A 20,118-nucleotide genomic window follows, 5' to 3' on the forward strand; every position below is an offset into this window, starting at 1 on the left:
TACACAATTATTGCCAATGTTTCCTCGCTGCCTGACACTTTCACATTTCCAGCTCCGTCTGGTGCACACTGGCCAACATGTACTTACTGTCCTCGGGCTGATAAATACCATACTTGTTATCACAAAGTGCTGACAGCTTTTACCTACTGTATACCCCAAAACAATAAATTAAGCAGAGCGTGTCCGTGTTGTCCTAGTGTTACAGGCCACACAGCAACCCACAACATACATACGGCAAAGCAATTACATGTTCAAAGGTAAAGGTTTAGGAATAATTGCAGATAGCAAGCTGCGGCTATTAGTGCCAGTAAGCCACTGTAAAGGCTAAGAATAATTTAATAGGCATAATACAAATACTGGGTACAAAAACTGTTTTATCTACTCATAAGCACTGGTTAGTTCAGTGTATCCCAAACAATGGGGGTCATTCATCAACACTGGGCAAATTTGCCCATGGGCAATAACCCATGGCAACCAATCAGATTGCTGCATTCATTGTTCTACTTACAGCTGGCTTTAAAAAGCTAATCACTGATTGGTTGCTATAGGTAACTGCCCGTGGGCAAATTTGCCCAGTGTTGATAAATGAGCCCCAATGAGCCTAATTTGCTCTCCTTCCAACTACAATTTGGCCCAGAGTTTCTTTAGCATTTCTAAAATAAAGCATTTCATTTCACATGGTTAAATCATAGTACAGATATTCAGAACCAGTTATCCAGAAAGCTCCGAATTATGGAAAGGTTGTCTCCCGTAGACTTAATTTTATCCAGATAATCCAAATTTTTAAATCTCTGTAATAATAAAACAGTAGCTTGTATTTGATCCCCGAAGCTGCCTCACGAGGAAACTGCGGACGACTTCAGAAAACAAAGCGCTCCGAGTGCCATGCTGCTGACAATTTAGATTCTAGCCAGCGGGGAGGCAGTTCGGCGAGATTAGTCGCCCGAAGAAGAGGCGATTTGTCGTCGGGCGACTAAATCTCCCCCGAATCTACTTTTCTGTCTCTGCCCTAAGTGTGATAGAAAATCATGTAAACATGAAATAAACCTAATAGGCTGGTTTTATTTCCAATAAGGATTAATTATATCTTAGTTGGGATCAAGTACAAGCTACTGTGTAGTATATATATATATATATATACTGTATATATATATATATATATATATATAGTCTTTAGATATGCCAACCAAACAGATCCACACTCCTCCAATTAACTCCTTAATCATCCGCCCGGGTGCTGCTCCTGGGATTGAAATGCAGAAACGAGAAAAATTGGTAGCGCACTCCAAGGATTTGTATATAATTCTTTATTCTTTATGGCATAATGATCGACGTTTCGGCTCCCCTCTAGAGCCTTTCTCAAGATGTCTTTAGATATGGATATATGTATATATATATATATATATATAGATATATATATAGATATATATATATATATATATATATATATGATTACTGTTATATATATATATTCCTAGAAACTCAGCCTGGAAGACAAGTAGAATGAATGTTGAGGCAAACGCCTCAGTGTTGACCTAGATAAGCTTGGAACTACAGTAGGATGATTGATTAGACATTTATCTGCCACCTGGTTGTGAAGTTGGAAACTTGTTCTTTCAAGAGTCAGCAGTTGTGTATGTTGCCAGACAACAGGCCTGAACGTCCAGCCAGATTCATCTGGTAGGTTTGATCTAGCCAGGGTCAGACTGGACTGGTGGGACACCGGGAAAAAACCTGGAAAGCCCCGTCGGCCCAGACTTTTCAGCTATAGAGGAAGCAGACCCCCCTGTTCCCTGGGTCCCCCAGCAACCACAGGGTCTGCTTCCTCTATAGCTATACCAGTGCATTGCACACTGGTGGGGTAAGGGTGTAGAGGTGTTTGTGGCCAGGACGGGAGGCCAAGTAGGGTTGCCACCTGGACGGTATTTTAACGGCCTGGCCGTTAAAAATGTTACTTTATGCCAATGTTATTTATAGGAAAAAAACATAAAAATATAGGAAGGCTGGTATTTGTTTCCAGAAAAGATGGCAACCCTTGGGCCAAGGAGGGGTGTCCCCCTAGTCCAACTTTAGATTTACCCATCGGATCAAGGACCGCATCTGCATGTTCATGCTGTGCTCGATCCAACTGCTGCAATTTTGACCTAATCATTGGCCTAGTAACTAGATATTACTGGACCCCACAGCAAATCATTTTTCAGGCCTCCAAAATGTCTAGAGGTTGACCTGTTTAATATTCATTGAGATTTTATATGAATTAGGGCTTCATGGGACCCCTATACCTTCTGGGGCCCCCTGCAGTCACAGGGTCTGCTTCCTCTATAGTTACGCCACTGACCAAAAGTTTGTATCGGCCTGAAATTGGCCAAAATAGCAGATCTTATCATGAATGGCCAGCCTAAAGGTGACAATAGACGCGCCAATAATATTGGACAAAACTAATTTTCGCACAACATTTGGTGAGTGTATAGTGGGAGAAAAGCCAAACTATATCGGCAGAAGATTTGGATATTGGCCGCCTCATTGATTGGGCCAGCCGGAAAACGTTAATCGGGCGCTTTTGAAGCGATCCGAAACATCAGCCATTGTTAGTGCTGAATGGTCAGATACAGGTAGAATTCTATTGTTTCTATCTGTATATCTGACTCTACACGTGTGTATTGAAACAAACAATCTTTCCAGGAAAGATCGTACTTGTAACATCTATGGTCACCTTAAGAGTGGTCCTGACCAATTAGTGAATCAGAAGAAGGGACTGGAGCCCCCAAAAGTCTAAAATCTTCTGCCTTAGAGGCAATAAGAGCATTGCAATAACTGGCTGCTTTGGAATGTTGCAGTGAGTACAGAACGGTTGTTCCTAAAGTGAATTAAATGACCCCCAAGTCTCAATGACTTGTGTCCCAGTGTGTGAAGGTGCTCCCAGCCTTACCAGTAGGAACAACATCAAGCAGGTCAGTACCATAAACACAGAGGCTTGCAAACTGACAATATTTACCACTTATAAATGCTTTACAAGCTCATCTATTTCCGTGTTACTACCCATTAGTGGCAACATAAAGGTTATTTGTACCAATTCAGTAATTCGCTTATAGATGAGCATTGCATTAAAATGAAAAAATTCTTGGGTGGGGATAGGCAGTACCTAAGGATGCCCCCCAAGTCAGACACCCCTCTTACTTCTCGCCCAGATTTAGACAGTAAGGTCTGGCAGAGGCTGGGGAGATCATTTATTTTTAAGAAAATTACATTTTGATATGGGCACCCAATGACTGCCCCTTCAAAGCTGCTGCCCTAGGTGCAAGCCTTTGAGTGCCTATATATATTGTATAAATACAGCCCTGCCTCAGATAAGAGGTGATGGGTTATTAATTTTGCCTGACCCTGTGACCCTTTAAGGGTCATCTGCACTTGATTCTTTAGGGGCAAGTACCCATTGGCACTGGCCATGATGGGAACCCTCTAGGTATCTCCAGGGTTCACCAGTATCAATATCAATTTAACTGGTTTCAGGTGGACCTGGGATGTCCTTTCAAATGGAGAAATGGGGACACAGTTGTGTTACCCTGTGTCCTCCTGAAGATAATGATCCAACTCTGGTATTTTAAAGACCTTCATTTGCATTACTTTGATGTATTGCTCTTTGACATATTAGGGTATGCCACACTGGGTGTTTTGGGGAGATTTGGGTCGGCTGGCGACTAATCGCCTCATCTTTGCGGCGTGAGGAGCATTCCTAGAGGGGGACGGGCCCTGGTGCGTGATGCGCAGATGGGCCCTGCCCCCTCTGTACGGCGCGCTGCCGGGTTGGTTTCAGAGGGGTGCGGCGCTACCGGGGGGTCCTGAGGGGGTATGCGGGCCCTGGCCTGCTCGCACCCCCTGCTCCCCCGGTAGTTCCGCCACTGTGCGGCGACCAATCTACCCAAACGCCTTCTCTGACTCTGCGCCGACTTAAAATTAAAAATCGCCGGCGCTAATCACACGTGGCGGTTCGTTTTCTGAAGTCGCTCCTTCCCACTGCTTCCTCAATATTCTGCCCTATCTACATACTTCCTGCTACTTCTTCAGTCTTCATTTCCTCTCTGCTTCCTTTGACAAGTGTGGGATCTGTTATCAGGAAACCCATTATCCAGAAAACTCAGAATTACAGAGAGGCCGTCTCCCATAGACTCCATAATAATCAAATAAGTCAATAAGTGTTTCCTTTTAAACAGTAGCTTGTACTAAGCTAAGATATAGGGGCAGATTTATCAAGGGTCGAAGTGAGTTTTTGAACTTAAAAACTTCAAACTTCGAGCTATTTTTTGTTTACTTTGACTAGGGAATAGTCCAACTTCAATTCGAAGTTGAAAAAAACTTCAAAATTCAAATATCGAAATTTATCATGTACTGTCTCTTTAAAACTTCGACCATTCACCACCTAAAAGCCGTCATAGTGCTGTTTTAGCCTATGGGGGACCTCCTAGAACCTATATGGAGGCAATTGGTCGAGTTAGAGAGATCGAAGTTTTTGGGGGGGAAAACTTTGAATCGAAGTAGATTGAAGGCTATATTCCTTCGATCGTACGATTCGAAGCAGGCCAAATACGGACCACTTCGACCCCCAAAAACCTCTACTCGATTGGTCTTTTTGAATTCGAAGTTTTTTTTAATTTCGAACTCCGACCCTTGATAAATCTGCCCCATAATTTATCCTTATTGAAAGCAAATCCGGCCTATTAGGTTTATTTAATGTTTAAGTGATTTTCTAGTAGACTTAAAGGAGAACTAAAGCTTGACTAAAGAAGTCGGCCAGAAATATAACAGACCAACCTCATTTTCTGCTGGATAATTAGTGACGAGCCCTAAGCTTAGCTTCTCAACAGCCAATCAGAGCCCACTGAGCATGTGAGTGTCACAGACACTTTCCAAGATGGTGACCCCCTGTGACAAGTTTGAAGTCCTGGATCATTGCTGCTATTTAGATGCTGAAAGTTTAGCCTTGTGCAATAAATTCAGTGTGTGAAAGATGAGCCATATCCATTTTGATGGTTAAGATGAGGATCCAAATTACAGAAAGATCCATTATCTGGATATCCCCAAGTCCAGAGCATTCTGGGAAACAGGTCTTATGCCTGTAGTAGTAGTGCGGTATTAGATCTGCTTTATTTTCTGCGGCGTTAGGGATAAGAGAAATAATTGCCAAAGTTGAGTATGATAAAGTCACGGACAGAGACTGCAAATTTATAGGTTAAAGCAAATACATAGTAAGTAAGGTTGAAAAAAGACACATGTCCATCGAGTTCAACCTTTTTTTTTTTTTTATTAACTACCTATCTGCCAGTTGATCCAGAGGAAGGCAAAAAACCCATCTGAAGCCTCTCCAATTTGCCTCAGAGGGGGAAAAATTCCTTCCTGACTCCAAAATGGCAATCGGACCAGTCCCTGGATCAACTTGGACTATGAGCTATTTCCCATATCCCTGTATTCCCTTACTTGCTAAAAAGCCATCCAACCCCTTCTTATACCTATCTAATGTATCAGCCTGTACCACTGATTCAGGGAGACAATTCCACATCTTCACAGCTCTCACTGTAAAAAACCCCTTCCCAATATTTAGGCGGAACCTCTTTTCTTCTAATCGGAATGGGTGACCTTGTGTCAGCTGGAAAGACCTACTGGTAAATAAAGCATTAGAGAGATTATTATATGATCCCCTTATATATTTATACATAGTCATCATATCACCCCTTAAAGGAGAAGGAAAGCTACGGAGGCATTTTATTGCCAATAGATTAGCTGCAATAGTGCAAGCCAGAATGCTATATCTATTCTGTAGAATGTTATACCATATCTGAGTAATCAGCTCTAGAAACTCTCTGTTTGTTTAGGATAGGAGCTGCAGTATTAACATGGTGTGACATCACTTCCTGCCTAAATCTCTCCCTGCTCTGGGCTCAGATTACAGTAGAGCGGGGGGGGGGGAGAGGAGCAAACTGAGCATGCTCTTGCCCAGGGCAATGAGGTTTAAGCAGAAGACAGGAAGTCTGATACAGAAGCCCATGAGTACACAATAGAAGGAAAGAAATGCAGTGTTTCTTTTGACAGGGGACTCAGAGCAACATTACTTTGGGGGTTTACTGGTATATTTAGATGGACCTTTCTGATAAAGCTTATTTAGTTTTAACCTTTCCTTCTCCTTTAAGCGCCTCCAGCATGAACATCTCCAATTTGGCCAGTCTTTCCTCATAGCTAAGATTTTCCCTTTACCAGCTTAGTTGCCCTTCTCTGTACCCTCTCTAATACAATAATGTCCTGTTTGAGTGATGGAGACCAAAACTGTACGGCATATTCTAGATGGGGCCTTACAAGTGCTCTATACAGTGGAAGAATGACCCCCTCCTCCCTTGACTCTATGCCCCATTTAATACAACTCAAGACCTTATTTGCCCTTGATGCTGCTGACTGGCATTGCTTGCTACAGACAAGTGTATCATCTACAAGGACTCCAAGGTCCTTTTCCATTATGGATTTGCCTAGTGCAGTCCCATTAAGGGTATAAGTGGATATTTTTACATCCCTGGTGCATGACTTTACATTTATCAACATTGAATCTCATTTGACACTTAGCTGCCCAGATTGCCAGTTTGTCAAGATCATGTTGCAAGGATGCCACATCCTGGATGGAATTAATTGGGCTGATAATTTTGTGTCATCTGCAAACACTGATACATTACTTACAACACCCTCCCCTCCCCAAATGGAAGTGAATCAGAGATGGAACAGAGTTGAGAGATAATTAAATGTTAAGCTTTGGGGCAGCACAATTTAGACTAACCTGGTAAATTGAGGGGATTTTATTGCAGGAAAGCAAATATAACTACACATACAATATGCAGAAATCTTTCTTTAAATTGTATTTTTGATACCATCGCTTTAAAAAATTAGAGAGAGATTAAAAAACTGAAAAACATGCAGTGCAGCAACCAGATAAATTAAAAGGATGAGTAAACCTTTGGGGTAAAGGCACACGCTAAGATTTGGGGAGATTTAGTTGCCCGGTGACAAATCGCCTCTTCTTCGGGCGACTAATCTCCCTGAAAAGCCTTCCCGCTGGCGATTTCGATTCTAGCACTCGAAGCGCTTTGTTTTTTCTAAGTTGCCTGTAGTTGCCAACTGCCATCCCTCCAGCCATCCCTCCAGCCGGTGGGAAGACAGTTCGGGGAGATTAGTCGCCCGAAGAAGAATTGATTTGTCGACAGGCGACTGAATCTCCCCGAATCTTATCATGTGCCCTTACTGTGAACATAAAATTGATGAGGGGGCTATTCTAAGCCCTTTTACAATGTACATTCATTGTTTTTTTTGTATTTATTCCTAGATATTAAGGGATACATGTACTGTTAATATGAATGAAGTTTGTTTGTTGGTCAGTTACTGACCATTTTGACCACCAAGTAGTCGAAAGAGGCTGCTCTGATGTTCTTCTGCTTAGTAAAAAAATTAGAAACCTTTCTCAGAAATATTGCCTTAGTGGGATCAAGCTATGGATATATACACAATTCCAATATTAAAATCTTATGAATCTTCCCTTTTTGGTTGGAGAAGACAACAAGAGACTATAATAATATCCAACAAGACTGGAGGAAAGGAGCTTTCTCAGTTGGAAGAGGAAGTGATTTAATAAGGAGAGTCAGTTTATGGAATGATGATGCAAAACCAGCCCTATCCCAGTCTCTTCCTCTGTCTATTGTATTCAAAGTATTGGGCACCTGGGGAATCCCGGGATTTTAACACATGGCTCTAAGCACATGATGAATTCATCATTTGTGAGCTGCTTTAGTTTTCTTTGTATAACTCACTTTGGTTTCTGTTAATGTATATAAGATGCACATACTAATGTTTCGGTATCTGGCTCTCAATGGATACTGGGTATACACACATCAGCATCTGACTCTCAATGGATATTGGTTACACACACATCAAGAGTGAGTTTCAAGAGTGAGTTTATTGTCATTTCATCCATATATGTTTGTACAGTACACAGTCAAACGAAACAACGTTCCTCTAGGACCATGGTGCTACACACAACATAGATGTACCGGACATCAGCATCTGACTCTCAATGGATATTGGGTATACACACATCAGTATCTGCTTCTCAGTAGATAACATTTCAGTCTGGATATTGGGTATACACTAATCAGTCTCTGTTACTCAATTGATAACATTTCATTCTGTGCCCCTCAATGGATAAAACATCAGTCTGTGCCCCTCAAAAGATATTGGGTATAGTCACATCAGTTGGTGCCCCTCAATGGATAACACATCAATCTGTGCACCTCAATGGATATTGGGTATAGACACATCAGTCTGTGCCCCTCAGTGGATATTGGGAATAGACACGGTATCAGTATCTGCTTCTCAATGGATAACACATCAGTCTGTGCCCCTCAATGAATAACACATCAGTCTGTGCCCCTCAATTGATATTGGGTATAGACACATCAGGCTGTGCCCCTCAATTGATATTGGGTATAGACACATCAGTATCTGCTTCTCAATGGATAACATTTCACTCTGTGCATCACAATGGTTACTCGGTATAGACACATCAGTATGTGCCTCTAAATGGATAACACTGCACTCTATGTCCCTCAGCAAGCCCCAATAAACCCCAATGTGAGCTCCCTATTTTTCCTATGGGAAATTCTTGGAAAGAGTCACCCCAATGTTTTGCCCCTCAGTGCCAGGGTATACAATATAAGCCATTTGAGTGGCAGCTCTCACTTCCTACTAAACACCTGAACTTGGCAAAGGTGTAAGTCATCTCTAAGATAGGAAAGTCCAGAAGCAGCATTTGTTGACATGAATATATCTAGTTATCTAATTTTAATATCTATAAGGGCATTTGTATTTGACGTGGATAAAGGAATTTATTTGTGGTACAACAGTCCTTGCCCCAGGCTGCTACACACCGAGAGAGGGGCAGGGCAGAGCAAGCAGGTGAAACATATAAATATGCCGGGAGCACGGCAGTCACTACAGGTCTGACCTGAAGAGTCACAGATCCACAGATATAACATATACAGTACTGTATATAGAGAGAGAGGAGACTCAGCCGACAGCTTCAGCACTGACTGGGATACAGCAGCACTCAAGGTAAACTTCTACTCCTTATATAGGTCTCATTGTATAGAGAGACATCTGTGTGTGTGGAGTGATGCTAGATATACTGTATACACTGCTTATATATATATATATATATATATATATATATATAGCATCACTTTCTCTCATACTCTCCCTAAAATTAAATATTTTTATTTTATTGATAAGGTATGTGGATATGTCCCCTGATAATCATTTATTTTTAATCCAGCGCTAAAGTAAGTTTCAGCGCACTCAATTGTTTATATATTCACATATTTATATGACTGTGTATATATATTTATATATAGATATAGAGAGAGAGAGAGAAAGAGAGAGAGAGAGAGAGAGGAGAGAGAGAGAGAATAATGAAGCGGCACTCTACACATCACAGTGTGCAGGAGCAGAGCACCAGAACTTTACTTGTAGTGACTGTGCTAAGGCCTCACAGTTTCTTTTGTAAAAAAAAAAAAATATATATATATATATTATACATAGAATTTGTCCAGAGTGCCCGCACGTTCAATGGTCAGAGGTGCATGATGAAACGATATGATATATGAAGATGAAGGATCAGCACACTCCTGTAATCGTGAATGAATGATTCTTTTACTATCTCAGCATTTTATCTGACATTTCGCTACCACTTGGGGAACATACAGTTGGTTGGGGGGTGCAAGTTAATGAACTACCTGAAGATCACAGATAGTGATGTGTGAATTTGCGGCGAATTTCCGCTTGAAAAAGGTCCCCAAGTGGGAACAAGACGGATAAGATGCTGAAATAATAAAACAAGCATTCATTCACTATTAAAGGAGTGTGCTGATCCTTCATCTTTTTATATGTGTGTATATATATATATATATATATTTTTTTTATATTTATTATTTTTTTTTATTATTATTATATATAAATATATATATATGCTCAGAGGGGCCAAAACTGCACTCGCAGGTCTTACAAGTGACTGCAAAGTACACGCTGGTGTATATGTACAGTATGTATTGAATAGAGAACCCCCTATTGTAAAATGTATTAATCATATCTATCTGTCTGTCTATCATCTATCTATCATCTATGTATCTATCTATCTATCTATCTATCTATCCACTGTCTATCTATCTATCTATCTATCTATCTATCTATTATCTATCTATCTATCTATCTATCTATCTATCTATCTATCTATCAATCATCTATCTATCTATCTATCTATCTATCTATCTATCCACTGTCTATCTCTGCTTATCTATCTGTCTATCTATATATATCTGTCTGTCTGTCTATCTATCTACTCTCTGTCTCTGATTATCTATCTATCTGTATTTATCTATCCTCTATCTATCTGTAATCTACTTATCAATCTATTATATATATATATATATATATATATATATATATATATATATATATGTGTCTTTCTGTTTTGTCTATTGTGTGCCTCTGCCATTATGTCGGAATTTCTGTGGGCTCCATATTGTGAGACTGATATGTAATACAGTGGAAACAGTCAGTGTGTAGAACGAGGGGGCATAAGGCAATTGCTTGCATGTAACGCATATTTATAAAGCGCCAACATATTCCAGACAATAGACGCACTGAACATACAGTTGGTTGGGGGGCGCAGGTTAATGAACTACCTGAAGATCACAGATAGTGATGGGTGAATTTATTTGGCAGGTGCAAATTTGCAACGAATTTCCGCAAATTTGCCGTGACAATGCGGCAAATTAGACACCTGGCGACGATTAACGGACGCCCATTGACTTTAATGGGTGCTGGCGTCAACTTTGACGCTGGCGCCCATTTTGACGCCAGCAAATTGTCGGCGGCATCAAAATCCATGTTTCACAAATTTTTCGCCAGTTTCGAGAATTTTGCGGGAAATTTGCGAAATTGGTGGCAAAGCGAAACGGGACAAATTCACCCATCACTGATCACAGAGCAGATATTTTTTTTCTCCCCACTGGTGACATCACTGGTGTACCCCAGTTAGTCATGTCCCCCAGGAACACCCTGCCCGTCATTATCACAGGGGGGAGCGAGGAGAGTGTGATATGTCACATAACATTGGCTTGGGTCATCCCTTCCCTTGGGCTGTCTTGGGCTTTCGTTCTATTTCTTGCAGTTGTTCTATTTCTCTGAAACTGTGTGTGTGTCTTTGTGTTTATTCTGCCTTCCACAGTCCAGTGACAGCTGTAAATAAATACATGGTTAATTGTGTATAAGTGTATCATTGTGTATAAGTGTATCATTGTGTATAAGTGTATCATTGTGTATAAGTGTATAATTGTGTATAAGTGTATCATTGTGTATAATTGTATCATTGTGTATAAGTGTATAATTGTGTATAAGTGTATCATTGTGTATAAGTGTATCATTGTGTATAAGTGTATCATTGTGTATAAGTGTATAATTGTGTATAAGTGTATCATTGTGTATAAGTGTATCATTGTGTATAAGTGTATAATTGTGTATAAGTGTATCATTGTGTATACACTAAGCAATGCCTGTATTTGGCTTGTAGGTCATTTGTCGCCATGTGGAGAATTGTCGCTGTGCATCTGATTCTGCTCTGTGTGGATCCTATCACTGCAGGTACTTATCATACCATCCAGTATAGTCACATGTCTGACTTTCTTCTAAATGCCCCCTTTGATTGTATCTAGAAGCCTCCTCTCTGTCATGCACCTATCCCTATCTACTATATGCCCCTCCCCTTCTCTACTATGTACAACTCCCCCTTCTCTACTATATTCCCTTATATATACTGTATATATACATATAGTAAGCACCCTTCTGGGGCAATTGCTCAACCCAAGCCCACAGCACCCACAGGATTCGGGTCAGTCTGCACATCACTAGTACCTATCCCTATATTTCATCCCCTCATTCTTGTGCTTTTTGCATCCCTGCTTTATTAAATGCCCCTCTCCTTATATTATGCTCTGTTATACAGATACAGGAACCACCTATTATAACCTTGTCTTTCTCTGTTTTGCAGAATGGTGTTACACAGAGGAATCATGCGGTAAGGGACACCCTTTTATCTGTTCTGTAAAGACCTGAGTCTTTTTATTCTGCCACTTTATGCGTGCAGTTCATTGGCTTTTATTTGAATCACTTTATATTTTGTCTTTGGGGGGGGGGCAGGTCATGAATAAGCAAAGGCACCAGCAGATTGGTTGGGGCTTTCACATATAAAAGATGGCCGAACAAAGCAGAGCTGATTATAAATATCTTGTAATAATAGCCAGGGCTTCCTAAGGGGTGTACACATACAGGACAGAACGATTCAAGTCAAATAAATAATGTTGATATTTGGTGATACTAATCTCATAATGCATGCTGGGTAGAAAATTGTCCTTTGAGAAGGTTTAACACCCTTCCAACATCCCTAGGTAATGGAAGTACAAAACCGCATAAAACTGCACTAGTGTGAAGCCAAAGGGTGGCGTTTGGTTAGATAGGCATCTTGATTACTTTGGGCTTGACCTTTAGACTGTAGTTGATTGGAAGGGAATAATGCAGCCAAGAGGCCCCAGAAGTTGTCCTACCTGTCCTTACTACAACCTGCTTTACATGCCTCCAATGATCCCCCTAAATAAGTGGTTGTCACACGTTTTCAGTTCAAGTCTCACTTGAAGCTCCAGCCTTGGGCCAACGTCCTCCTTGAAAGTCCCACCATTAGTCAAGACCCACTAAGTTCATGCATTTGTTACATATATTGTAAATTAGTGTTGTGTCATTCTTTTCATTATAGTTTATCTATGGGTGCAAATACAAACTCCCACCAAATGTCACCCTAACTGACCTTCAGGCTGGGATTTCGGGTGTATGTAGGAGAGCAAATAGCCATTCACTTCAGGTGATCCCCCCTACCATTTCTCCGGGTCTCCCCACCAGGAGCAGCCATACCCACTGCTCTAAGCCATGCACCTACTGAAGCTAGCACACCCAGCAAATTGTATGGCACCCAGTTAAGTGCAATATATGAGTCTTTTTCCTTACCTATAGAACCCAATACATGGAGCTCTTTGGGATCATGTGGAGGATCACGTCAGTCTCCTATAGACATTGTGAATGGATCTGCACAGTTCAACGCCAGCCTGGAGAACTTTAACTTCACCAACTACAACAATAACAGCAAACTGCTGGTACTCAACAACCCAGGCCACACAGGTACAGATCGCACTGCTGCTACTCACTAATGAGCATGTATTGACCTCAGTCATTAATACTCACTGTTGCTCTCTCATTTTCAGTGGAGGTTCAGCTGGATAGTGGGGTGACTATATCAGGGGGAGGTCTGCCAGCCACCTACTCTGCACTCGCTTTCCACTTCCACTGGGGGAATGGGACCCTACCTGGTTCGGAACATCATCTGGGTGGAAAGCAGTTCCGTATGGAGGTAAGTGGTAACGGTCACGCTCTGGGTTTTGTTACTGAGTAAGTCACATAGACTTTATTTAGCAGTCATTCTCCAGTTCTATGCTAACCCCTGGCTGCAATGCTGTCATGGCTGGTAGTGAGTGCTTGCGGCAGGTGCAAAGATGCACAGGTCTACACTTAGGGGCAGATTTATCAAGGGTCCAATTTCGAGGGTTAATGAACCCTCGAATTCGACCTTCGAAGTAAAATCCTTCGAATTCGTATATCACATTCGAAGGATTTAGCGATTTTAAGTGAACGATCAAAGGATTTTTATTTGATCAAAAAAAGCTTAGAAAAGTGCTGGGGAAGGTCCCCATTGGCAAACATTGCAGCTCGGTAGGTTTAAAGTGGCGAAGTATGAAGTCGAAGTATTTTTTAAAGAGACAGTAAGTCGACTATTCGATCGAATTTGACCCATTCAATGGTCGAAGTACCCAAAAAAATACTTCGAAATTCGAATTTTTTTTCATTCGAATTCTTCACTCGAGCTTAGTAAATCTGCCCCTAAGAATATCTATGTTGCAGCTAGGGTTGTTGCTACAGGGACAAAATTGCCTTGTGCTTGGTATATGGCAGCCCCTACCCCACAATGATTTTGTAAAATTCACACCCTAGGGCTAGTGTAGACAAGGCAGGGCACGGAGACTGTAAGGAAAGAGGTTTCCCCACGAGCACAAAAAAGGGGCTCCTTCATTGCAAGGGCAGTCAGGATTTGGAACCTTCTCGTAAGAGTGGCTCATTTCTAGGAAGACATGATAAATGTAATTATAACTGGTTAGCAATTAATTGTAAATGATCGAGAGAGAGATCAGACATGGAAGGAATGCGTTCCCTGAATTGGCTGCTTGCCGAATTCCAAGAGTATTAATTGCCTTCAACTAGATAAACTAGTCACTGTTGTGCAAGGGATGGTCTTGATCTGTGTTTTAACGTAATTGAAGTACATTGTGTGGTTTTTGTTCTGTCACTGAATTATATGGAGGCTGTTCAATGGGGTAAAAACACGTGCAATTTAGCACCACACTTAGTGAAGGAGCTCTTTGTTCTTGGGCCATGGAAAGACATTGAAACATATACAGATTATCGTCTTTCTTTGTCTCTGCAGATGCACGTTGTTCATACCAAGAATGGAATGAATTTGACTGCTGCCAGGCAAGACCCGTCTGGAATTGCAGTGCTTGGATTCTTCATTGATGTACGTACTAAGTACCTAGAAAGCCCTTAGTGGTAGTGTTCCTACAATATACCTTCACATAGATACAGTAAGCTTCTCTACTGCAAGTCTTTCACCATTATACTCCTTCTAGTGTCCAACTATAAATTAGCAGCACCCTTCCCAGTGTCTGACTGTATAATAGAAGCACACTACCCCAGTATCAGTTTGTGTACAAGAAAACACTTCCCCAGAGTCTGACTGTATAACAACTGCACCTTCCACAGAGTCTGACTGTGTAACACCCCCCCCCTTCTCTAGTCTGACTGTATCACAAGCACACCTTTATCCAGAATCTGACTATATAACAGCCACCCCCTTCCCCAGAGTCTGATCATGTAACAGCTGCCCCCCTTCCCCAGAGTCTGACTGTGTAACAGCCGCCTCCTTCCCCATAGTCTGACTGTATAACAGCTGGTTCCTTCCCCAGAGTCTGACTGTAAAACAGCTGGTTACTTACTCAGAGTTTGACTGTATAACGGCTACACCCTTCCCCAAAGTCTTACTGTATAACAGCTGCCCCCTTCCCCAGAGTCTTACTGTATAACAGCTGCCCCCTTCCCCAGAGTCTTACTATATAACAGATAGTTCCATCCCTAGAGTTTAACTGTTTAACAGCTGCCCCCTTCCCCAGAATCTGACTGTATAATGACTACACCCTTCCCCAGAGTCTGATTCTATAACAGCCGCCCCGTTCCCCAGAGTTTAAATTTCCATGGAATCTGATCGTATAATACAAGCACCGTTTCCCAGATCCCATCTGTGTACAGAAGCACCGTTTCCCAGATAATGACTGTGGTCACATTTGCTGTTTGTGTTTATAGGTTGGGACATCAGCCAGCACTTCGTCAATGACCACACTGGCCAACCTGTTAGCAAATGTCTCGGGTGCAGGTAAGCACAACGTTTTCCCCTTTTATCCACCTTCAAGAGCATCGTAGCAAGGCAGAGGCAGACTATGGAAAGGCTTACATCTCCTTGCATATGATTCTTTGTAAAGCGCTTTCAGGTTTTAGCATCCTAAGGAAATCAATTCTGCCTGAAACTGGTTTATGGCAGTAAGTTGGTGTTTAGGACACTGCTATATTTCTTTGCAATTCCAAAAAACTTCCCTAGGCAGCAGGGCCCCAGGCTGTAACAGAGTTATAAAGGTTTTAGGGCAGTGACTGTCAAACTTTTTCAGTTTAAGCCCCACTTGAAGGTCCAACCTTTAGCCAAAGCTGCCCCTGAAGGTTCAGCCTTTGGTTAGGGCCCCCTTAGCTGAGGAAATTAGAAAAAAATATTGAAAAATATTAGTGTCATTCAACCATGGTCCCAAGAATGTCTAGACCAGTAAATACATATTCACCCCAAATCTCACCTGATATACAAACCGGCTTTCAGGTGTGTATTGAAGAGCAAACCACCATTCTCCCCAATTCTTACCTAAACTGGCCTTTTGGCTGAGCCTCCCAACCACTGCTCCGAGCTCTCCCAGTGGGGTCAAGCTACACCGTTTGGTAACCCCTGTCTTATGGGAACATCTTCATAGGGTTGAACCCTGTACAATACAACAAGCTATGAGCAATTTTAAAAGACCCATCATCAGGGTTAGACTAGGATACCAGGAAAAACAGACTCATTCCCAATGGCCTGTGACACCTGTGTCGCCTGAGCTACATCCAGATCTTCCCCCTGCCCCAATCATGGCCACATGAAGAGGAGGTACCAGGCAGAGGAGGGAAGGGGTTTGCAGCGGGGGGGGGTCGTGTGGGTAGCGGAGGGGGCAGTAGGGTTGCGGGGCCTGATATGGCAGCCCCAGTGAGCCCAGACTGCCCCAGTCCGATGGCGACTGTCATTACTCGGCATCTCTGGGTAAAATGCATCTTCTCATGGAAATAGCCAAAGTTATTACCAGGCTGTGGTACTCAAGTGTCAGAATGCACAAAAGAGTATGGTTGGATGTATTGAGTGGGAGTGAAGAAGACCTCAGAGATCTTTAGACCTCTCACTTTTTTCTGTTCTTTCAGGAACGAATATAACCCTGAATACATCCTTTTCTATTGATTCTGTCCTGGGAGACGTTGATAAGACCTCTTATTATCGATACTCGGGTTCTCTTACTACCCCAACATGTGACGAGGCTGTAGTGTGGACAATTTTCAAAAACCCTATTCTAATCCCAGAAAGTGTGGTGAGTAGAAATAAATACATGCCTCTGTCCTCTGATTCTCCTTCCTGATGAGCTCACTGTGAACATATCTTTGGTGAGTGATGGCAGAATAGACATAGTAGTTGTTCCCCCTATGTTTTATGTAAGGTGCATTGTTTCAGGATAGTTGGTAAAAGCCTTCTTTAGGACTTTCTATTATTTTACAGTTTACATAAAACTAGTATTACGTGAGGTCTCTGGGGGCGGGGCAGCCAAAAATGGCTGGAAATAGCCTTCTACAGGCATAGCTTAGTCAGAAGAGCACCCCAAGAGTTCGACTAATCTAGACAGAGAGTTACTATAACACTATATTATCCTACCCTAAGACCAATTGATTTTGAAAATTTTAGGGTACAGTGGGCCATTAATACAATATCTCGTTCTATCCCTGACCTAGATACTGACCTTCTCTTCGAGTCTTATTCGTAACACCACCGGAAGTCCTCAGTACGTGGTAAATAATTTCCGCCCTCTTCAGGAGCTCAATTCTCGGCAGGTGCAGTCTTCTTTTGATGTAAGCTCTCCTTCTAGCACACCATCTTCATCTAAGTCTAACACATCTTCAACAACACCCAGCACATCATCTCAATCAATTGGTGTCACATCCAGTGCAAACTTCCATTTTTGCTTGGGGCATTTGCTGTTCTTCATCAGTGCCCTTGTGCTGCTGTCTCAAGGACTAATCTAAGAATGAATTTGGCTTTGTAATTATACCCTTTTCACATACCAAATATCTTTTTCACTTTACTGCATTTTGATGGAGCTGGACTGAGGCCAGTTGGACTTGGAGGCCACATTAGGTTGAGAATCAAGAGCTGTTTAAAAAATACAATCAAATTAAAAAGTGCTAAAGCCTTACTGGACCTTCAAACAACCACTGGACTCTAGAACACTAGTTGCAAATGGACATGGTTTTCTGCCCCTGAAAATGAGGCCGATATAGAACAAGAATTCTTCTAACCTATGGGTTAAGACCAAAAGTTGGTCTCCATGAGGTTTAAGTAGTGTCCCAATGATCCCCTTGGATAATCTTATGAACAGTCATTAAAGTGAGATCCATTACTGGTTCTATGCCAAGTTCTGGGCCACAAAGCAGATTTATGGAATGAATTTGGGCCCCTGTAAAAATGCTTATGAAACATTGCTAAAGAACTATCGTATGGGGTGATCACCATCTCTTAGAATCTACAACCCCCGAATCCTACAGGAACTCCTCAGATCTTGAAAGCAAACTGACCCCCTGGTCTGCAGGAGATGAAAAGGTGGTGGTTAAAATTGAAGCTCAAAAAATGCAATTGTATTATGGTCATGTGTTGTAAATGAAATGCAATAATCATGTAACATAACGGAAATAGCTGTTCCTTTATAAAGAAACCCAAAATGATCTGTATATTATATTTATATTGCTGTAAATAGATGTTTTCAATGATTTATATTTTCCCTGTCCAATTAAATGGGTGAATAAATTTCATGATGTCATGATTTTTTGATTTTTTAATTGACCAAAACAACAATGGACAAAGCATCCATGAGCCAATGTGTATGAGACTGCTCTAGGTGGAAAGTAATACACCAGCCCTCTAATCATTATAGCAGTGGTCTGGGGTCTATGGGGGTCATGGCTAGATCCCCTTTTGTTTGCTCATTGCCCATATAGAGTAGGAATTCAGAACTGTGTCTCAGGTGCACAGGACTAATAAAGGTAAAATCACTGGGGGCACCACTTTGTACAATAGTCAAAACTCCTCTAGTTCATTAAACATTTACACATTGTTTCCAGTATGAAACGTATTAATGAGATCTGACTGCACGTCTGGGAGGGCGGAAGGTTTACACAATCTGATGAAATCGCTGCACACTGGATCTCATATTCCTCCAGGTTAAACGAGAGCCAAGCTCATTAAGTAGAATAATTCTACCAGGAGTCGACGTACTGCTTAATGCGGCTTATTATGATCATGAACGACATGATTCAAATGGGATTTGAATGGCAGTAGCTTTATAATTAGCAGCGAAGGAGTAGACTTTAAAATGCTGCCCTGCAAGGTAATTAATTATAAGGATTGTCATCTGTGGTTATACATGAAGAGCAGATGTAGAGGAAACGGAGATCTAACAAGAGATTGTAATCTTATTATACAGTGATGCCAATGTTTATAAGGAGCCATTTGCTTATTTTGAGCCCCTATGCCTGCGGCCTATCAGCAGGTGTTACCAGAGGCAGGGCTGCTATCACTAATTATAGGGCCCCATATGAGTTTCAGGGGCCTCCCCCAGTGGGCCAAATATTTTCCCAATGTTCACCTGGGCGGTGGGCTCTGTAAAATGAGGCCCCAATTTAAAAAGTTCCCCCGCAATGCATAATCAGATAAATGATCCACCCCAGACACCCCTCAATTATACCCAAACTCTGCTAGTGATCCATGCAAACTCTGTCTACTCGCCCACAATGCCACCCCTCTTCTACTGCCCACAAATCTCACATTTCCATCACAGGTTCCCTGATGGCAGGTAGAGTCCTGCGTGGGTCCATTTTTCAAAACCTATACCCTGAACTCACAACCTGAACCTGCAATTTGATCCGCATGTTCCTGCTACCCGACCCAAAAAGCAATAGGCCAACTAACCTTTCGACCCTGGGGACACGCAAAACCAGAAGTGATGTCACATTTGACTGGAAGTGATGACCCTCCAGTGCCAAATCTACACAAAAAAAATTTGAAGAACCCCAATGGAGGGTGGGAGGGATCAAGCCTACACCTTTGTTGGGTACACAGACAGGTTACCCGTGGACTTCCTGCATGGCCAAGAAATCAGGGACTTTTTACCCAAAACCCAACCATTTTGCAGGTATTCCGCAGGTACCCAACCAGATGTTGATCTCTAATGGCAAGTCTCGTTTCCTCAGCTATACTTGCTGGTACAATATGTGAATCATCAACTACAACCAGCATTGCACCTTAGAGCCAGAGAGGGTGACAAAAACAGCACATACAGATTCATTTTTGTCTCATGCTATTGCACGACAGGCATAACTGCAACCACTACTAGCGAATGACATCAGAAGGAAGCTCTGCAAACTCAATTACCAATAACTGCATCATCATGTCAGCCTGTGTAGGCCGCATGGGAGAGGACAGTACCAATGGCTTGA

General features: G+C 41.9%; 1 protein-coding gene across 1 annotated transcript; it reads left to right on the forward strand.

Moving 5' to 3' along the window:
• Positions 1-9,012: 9,012 nt before the first annotated feature.
• Positions 9,013-18,443, forward strand: LOC108703258 (carbonic anhydrase 4). Its single transcript, XM_018239353.2, has 9 exons — positions 9,013-9,138; positions 11,654-11,724; positions 12,131-12,157; positions 13,144-13,308; positions 13,392-13,537; positions 14,666-14,755; positions 15,598-15,667; positions 16,783-16,946; positions 17,362-18,443. The coding sequence occupies exons 2-9, from the start codon at positions 11,667-11,669 to the stop codon at positions 17,650-17,652; spliced, it is 1,011 nt and encodes a 336-aa protein (XP_018094842.1). The 5' UTR covers positions 9,013-9,138; positions 11,654-11,666; the 3' UTR covers positions 17,653-18,443.
• The last annotated feature ends 1,675 nt before the right edge of the window (positions 18,444-20,118 follow it).

This window comes from Xenopus laevis, chromosome 9_10S, assembly GCF_017654675.1.
Source record: "Xenopus laevis strain J_2021 chromosome 9_10S, Xenopus_laevis_v10.1, whole genome shotgun sequence".
Taxonomy (NCBI): Eukaryota; Metazoa; Chordata; class Amphibia; order Anura; family Pipidae; genus Xenopus; species Xenopus laevis.

Excerpts from the sequence above, each read along its gene's own strand:
- LOC108703258 (XM_018239353.2), top strand. The coding sequence starts at position 11,667 with ATGTGGAGAATTGTCGCTGTGCATCTGATTCTGCTCTGTGTGGATCCT. Across the intron at positions 11,725-12,130 it reads TGTGGATCCTATCACTGCAG|AATGGTGTTACACAGAGGAA; the intron begins GTACTTATCATA and ends TCTGTTTTGCAG. Across the intron at positions 14,756-15,597 it reads TGCTTGGATTCTTCATTGAT|GTTGGGACATCAGCCAGCAC; the intron begins GTACGTACTAAG and ends TTGTGTTTATAG.